Source organism: Rhinatrema bivittatum, chromosome 5 (assembly GCF_901001135.1).
Source record: "Rhinatrema bivittatum chromosome 5, aRhiBiv1.1, whole genome shotgun sequence".
NCBI classification, from domain to species: domain Eukaryota; kingdom Metazoa; phylum Chordata; class Amphibia; order Gymnophiona; family Rhinatrematidae; genus Rhinatrema; species Rhinatrema bivittatum.
This window is the reverse complement of record NC_042619.1, coordinates 135,797,162-135,803,444: the sequence shown is the minus strand read 5'-3', so window position 1 is coordinate 135,803,444 and position 6,283 is coordinate 135,797,162. Positions and strand designations below refer to the sequence as shown.

The 6,283-nt window shown below is 50.6% G+C and overlaps 1 protein-coding gene across 1 annotated transcript; it reads left to right on the top strand.

Moving 5' to 3' along the window:
* Nucleotides 1-580: 580 nt before the first annotated feature.
* LOC115092247 (protocadherin-8-like) lies at nt 581-5,838 on the top strand. The gene is given in 4 exon segments (XM_029602982.1): nt 581-1,424; nt 1,426-3,096; nt 3,559-3,766; nt 4,799-5,838. Coding segments are annotated over 4 exon segments (3,057 nt in total). The 5' UTR covers nt 581-656; the 3' UTR covers nt 5,209-5,838.
* The last annotated feature ends 445 nt before the right edge of the window (nt 5,839-6,283 follow it).

Genomic DNA, 6,283 nt, shown 5'->3' with positions numbered 1-6,283 from the left:
AAAGAAATCAGATCTTATATGCATGCAGAGCGCATGAGACTGAAAACAGAGCCACACGGTATTACCCGAAGACCTTTGTAGTGAAAACTTTAGAAGCTGCGCTATTTGTGCACAAGGCACCTGTTCAACAGAAGGGCGCTTTAGTGGCACAATTAACAAAACCCTGCATGCCTTTTACTCCACGCTCCCTTCTGCCAACTTCTCTGCAGTTCGCCCTCAAAACGGGGGAGACCAGGGGGTTAAGGGAAGGTGGAGTGGGAAAAAAATTAAAGAAAACAAAGGAAAGACTCACTAATTTTCTTTTCTTGTTTTCCTTTCTAAGCCTTTCCACATTAAAGGGATTTTCTGCGAGGCATCCGGTTGAGTTTGAAAGGGATGCCTCTGATTGGCTGCCGCGGGTGCTTCATTTGCATGTCTGTGGCTACAAGAACCTCAGAGGAGCCGCTAGCTTCGCTCAGTCTAAGAAGCCTTGCGGGGAAAGTCTTTTTTAGTCCAGAAACTATACAGGGGCGATCTTGCATATAGGCAGCTCTCTCTAGCAAAGAGGAGCATGCTATATGTTATGTACGAGGGCAAAATAATCACTTAGGTTTCGCTGCCAAGTAGAAAAGAGACTGCTTTTTGTTTCTTTTAATTACCTAATTACAACAGGTGTCATGTTTTCTGATAAAGAAAGAGGCTGCCCCTGGGTCTCACCCTTCAGGTGCTTCTGTTTTTACTTGCTGCTGTCAGTCGTCCTCAGCAAAACTGTTAGATACCGGATGTATGAGGAAGATGAGCCAGGTACCGTGATCGGGACTTTGAGTGAAGAGGTGCACTTAAGTGCGCCGGGAGAAGGTAGTTTCCGCCTGATGAAGCAGCTGAACGGCTCCCTGCTGCGGCTGCGGGACAGCGACGGGCAGCTCAGCATCGCCGGCCGCATCGACCGGGAGCAGCTGTGCCGGCAGTCCCCGCACTGCGCGCTGGCTTTCGACGTGCTCACCTTCTGCCAGGAGCAGTTCCGGCTGCTGCACGTGGAGGTGGAGGTGAGAGACATCAATGACAATTCGCCGCGCTTCCCCCGAGCCGAGATCCCGCTAGAGGTGTCGGAGAGCGTCGCCCTGGGCACCCGCCTGCCCCTGGAGATCGCCCTGGACGAAGACGCGGGGGCCAACTCGGTGCAGAGCTTCCAGATCTCGGCCAACAGCCACTTCAGCCTGGAGGTGCAGACGCGGGCGGACGGGGTGAAGTACGCCGACCTGGTGCTGGTGAAGGAGCTGGACCGGGAGACGCAGGCCTCCTACGCCCTGCAGCTGCTGGCCTGGGACGGCGGCAGCCCGGCTCGCTCGGGCAGCGCGGCGGTCACCGTGCGAGTGCTGGACTCCAACGACAACAGCCCGGCGTTTGAGCGCGGCTCTTACACGGTGGAGCTGGCCGAAGACGCCCCCCCTCGGCTCCCTCCTGCTGCACCTGCAGGCGGCCGATCCCGACGAGGGGCCGAACGGGGACGTGGTATACGGCTTCGGTCCGCAGGTGCCCCCCGACGTGCGACGGCTCTTCCGCCTGGACGCCGCCTCCGGCCGCCTGACCCTGGACGGCCCGGTGGACTTCGAGACCAAGGACACGTACGAGCTGGACGTGCAGGCCCAGGACCGCGGCTCCGGCCCCCTCACCGCCGCCTGCAAGGTCATCGTGCGCCTGGCCGATGTGAACGACAACGCGCCCACCATCGCTGTCAACCCGCTCACCCCCGGCAGCGCCGGCGCGGCCCTCATCACGGAGGCGGCGGCCGCCGACAGCTTCGTGGCGCTCGTCAGCACCTCGGACAGGGACTCGGGCCCCGCCGGCCAAGTGCGCTGCTCCCTGCACGGCCACGAGCACTTCCGGCTGCAGCGCGCCTACGAGGACAGCTACGTGCTGCTGACCGGGGCGGCGCTGGACCGCGAACGCATCCCCGAGTACAACCTGACGCTGCTGGCCGAGGACCTGGGCTCGCCCCCGCTCAGCACCGTCCGGCAGCTCACGGTGCGGCTGACTGACGAGAACGACAATGCGCCCGCCTTCTCCCGCGCAGCCTACGAGGTGTCCGTGCCCGAGAACAACGCCCCCGGGGCGCTGCTCACTACCGTGCTGGCCCGGGACCCCGACCTGGGCCGCAACGGCAAAGTGCTCTACCGCCTGCTGGACGCCGAGGTGCGGGGCGCGCCGCTCTCCGCCTACGTCTCGCTGGACCCGGCCACGGGCGCTGTCTACGCCCTGCGCACCTTCAACTACGAAATCATAAAGGAACTGGAGCTGAGGATCCGCGCCGAGGACGGCGGCTCCCCGCGACTCTCCGCCAGCGCTCTGCTGAAGGTCAAGATCGCCGACCAGAACGACAACGCGCCCGTCATCACGCACCCGCTGCTCGCCAACGGATCGGCCGAGGTGGCGGTGCCCGGCAGAGCGCCCACGGGCTACCTGGTGACCCGCATCCAAGCAAGGGACGCGGACGAAGGGCTCAACGCCGAGCTCAGCTTCTCCCTGGTGCAGGAGCAGCAGGGCGCCCCCTCCTTCACCATCAACAGAGCCAGCGGCGAGATCTTCCTGGCCGCGGGTCTAAGCGGCGAGGTCGGGCAGACGGTGAAAGCTATGGTGCAGGTGACCGACGGCGGTAGCCCCTCCCTCTCCGCCACGGCCACCCTCGTCTTCCTGCTGAGCGCCACGGCGCCGTCCACCGTCAGCCGCGAGGTGGCCCGCGCCAGCTCCCGAGAGGTGACGGGGGAGGGGGCGGAGCCATGGCCCTGGGACGTCCCCCTCATCGTCATCGTGGTGTTGGCGGGCAGCTGCACCCTGCTTCTGGCCGCCATCATCGCCATCGCCACCACGTGCAACCGGCGCCGAAGGGACGGCGAGGCCAAGAGGGATCTGAGCCACCTGGAGAAGAACAGGCCGCAGGAGCAGGGGGGCGGATCGTTCCCGGCCCAGAAAGGGAAGGCCTTTCCTGGCCAAGCTCCCCCCTTCACTAGTCCCGAACCAGCGGCCAGCGAGGAGGTGTCTGGCGCCGAGGAGACCCGTGAAGTGACCTCGGGACTGTACGAGACCCAGAAGAGACTGCGCGGAGCGGCCCCATGCGAGGTAAGAGCGCAGGGGCTTGCTCGGACTTCACTCAAAGGGAGAGAAGGATGGGTGGATGGTATTGTAGGTTTTTTGGGTTTGTTGGCTTTCCTTTTTGCCTACCATTGCACTTGGGTAGGTTAAATCTATCCTATTTATTTTCTCCTTAACTGCTGTATTATTTTAGTATTTGTTTTATTCTTGTAAGATGTGATGGGATTTACTTGGTTGTTCCCCTTATGGTTATTTGTTTTCCCTATGCGGCTTGAAATTCCCTTTATTGTTATTTATTTGCTAAGTTGCTTGTTTTTAATTATTTATTTACCGCATTTAGCTCTGACCTTTTCATTGTATCTTATTTGGGGCGTATGTGGGAAACTGAGAAATTAAGTATTTTAAATGCATATATACATGCTCCTTTTAATCATTTATTATCAATTTATTAATTTATTAATCACTTATTGCATTTGTTTTGTTCCACAGCCCTATGCCCCTTCTCCTGGTTATGGCAGTGAGTCCGCCCCCCCTGTTACTGTCTGGAAGGGACATTCTTTCAATGCCATCTCTGCCAGGGAAGCCGAAAAGTTCAGCGGAAAAGATAGTGGCAAGGGCGACAGCGACTTTAATGACAGTGACTCCGATATCAGCGGAGAAGCTCTGAAAAAGGATATCATCACCCACATGCAGACAGGTAAGGAGCCCTGCATCTCCACAGGCTTGCCTTAAGTCTGCATAGTGCCGCATAAACAAAAGTCCTTTGCTCATTTCAAATTCAGTTTATTTTGTGGTATTTGCCAGTGATTAAATACTGTTTATTTTCGTTGAAGCACTGTGTTAGAGAAAGTGTCACCAAAGAATGGCTTTTAGCAGCCGAGAAGGCATATCTTGCAGTGTTTTATCTACTTCTTAAACAGGGGGTAGGCAATGCCTATCCTTAAGTGCCGCAATCAGGTCCAGTGAATTTCAGGATATTCATAATGAATATGCATGAAATAGATTTGCATGTGGTGTTTCCATTTTAAGTCAATTTATCTCATGCATATTCATTGTGATATCCTGAAAACCAGACTTGCTTGTGACACTCCAGGACCAGAGTTGCCATCCCTGTTCTGAAACAAAACTAAAATGCACATTTGCATTTAAAACTAAAAAGTAGGGGAGGTCACGTGATGTGATAGCTGGGAAGTCGTGTTGCTCAGTCTAGACCACTTTAGTAAAGCTAGAGATGAATTGAAAAATCCTGACTCCGTATCAGATTATAAATTCCAATATGTGATTGTTCTTTATTCAGAATTCTTTATTCAGAATTGAGTGTTCCTTATTTAGAATTGTACAGAGAAAAAAAGATCCTGGGAAACCAAGGTTAAAACACAGTCCCAAATAATTTCCTGTACTTTATTTTACTCTCAATTTTCTTGGATCGCATTTTTAGATTTTAGATCCTGTTGCCAAAGTCCTGGGTAGTGGGGAAGGGTTTATGTTTTGTCCAAAATGAAATTTTCAACCCATTGCCTTGCCACTAATCTACCACTCTGCATGCCATTTTATGAATCATTTCAGGTCATCATTTCCATATGAAACACAATAATACATTGATACCAATTGCATTATAGGTTTATATTGTACGTGACTTTTTTTTTGTTTTGAAAGACTGGGTGCTTTTATTTTGTTTGGCTTTCTTATTTACTTATTTTGTATTGTTTTGTTTTGGGGTTTTTTGCAGGATTATGGGCTTGTACGACTGAGTGCAAAATCCTTGGTCATTCAGATCGCTGTTGGAGCCCTTCATGTGGCAGGCCACCCAACTGCGACTCCGCCTCCATCCATCCAGGGCAAATCTCAGTGTCCAGTTTCTGCAAGAGCACCTCTCTCCCTCGAGACCCCCTGCGCAGGGACAACTATTACCAAGCAGTGCAAGCGTATGCACACATCCCTAAGACTGTGGGGCTGCAGAGTGTGTATGAGAAGGTGCTCCCCAAGGACTACGAGAGCAGGGCAGTCACTCTGCTTTCCACTTCTCGGCCAGGCAGGCTCCCTGACCTGCAGGAAATCACTGTGCCCCGTTACAAACCCTCAGTCTCTGCCAGATACCTATCATCACAGATTGGCCCCAGCAACAATGAGGAACTTTAAACAGTTCATGACTTAAGCTAATTCAGTCTGGAGAGTTTTAAGTTATTGGCCCAAGTATGCTAGAGCGAAGTGAATCTATATGTATGTCTATGTGTGTATATATATTATACATATGCAAGATGTGCCTTATAATGGAACTGTTGGGAAAGTTTCCTGTCACATTGGTACTGTTTGGTATTAGCAAACAAAAACTGTACTTTATGTAATTTTTATGAAATGTGCAGTATTTAATTTTTTTTATGTGCTCTTGCATTTTGTCCACCTATATAGCTTTGCAATTTCCTAGCATTTTTGACATATGTACTATGTAAAATAATATGTTTGTATATAGTGAAAAAGAAATCATTCTATTTTTATATAATAATGTTAAACATTTTCTGCCAAAGGAATTGTCTGAAAGACATAAAAAAAAAACTGGCTAACTAAAATCACCTGAAGGAAACGTATCCTTGCAAGTGTAAAACCTGAACAACCTTTGATAGTTTGGGGAGTCGGGGGAAGTTCCTTGTCTTTGCCAAGTGTGACTTGTCCATCTTGAGCTCCTTGGTCATTTTCTGATTCCATGTTATTTAATTACATTTGGTTTCCTGTAAATCACGTCACCGGTAAACACAGTAATAAAGGATTTATGATGTGTGCCAAAACTCTGTTGATGGAGTTTGTGCTCTTCATATTTCATGCTGTCATACATGGAAAAAGCTAATTTACCACAAAAGCATTGGCAGTAGTAAGATGTACTTTCCAAGACGGCCTAATTATTGCTGTGTAATTAAGTAATTAAACACTAATACACAGCAGGGGCTATTTCTGGTAAGCATTACAATATGTCTACGCAGTGTTATGAGGCATAAAGTTAAGGATGGTAAGGGCTGGGTAAAGCAAAACCTGGAATGATTTAACCATAAAGCCAGATGACTGATAAATCTAATTTTATTCTCATGCACTCCTGCCTACTATTTGATTCATCCATCATTAATAGCAGGATTTTGGGTCATTTTTCAGGAGCATACAGGTATTTTTATTTGAGAAAAGATTTAACTTATTACAATGTTATAAATACAATGATTGTTTTGGG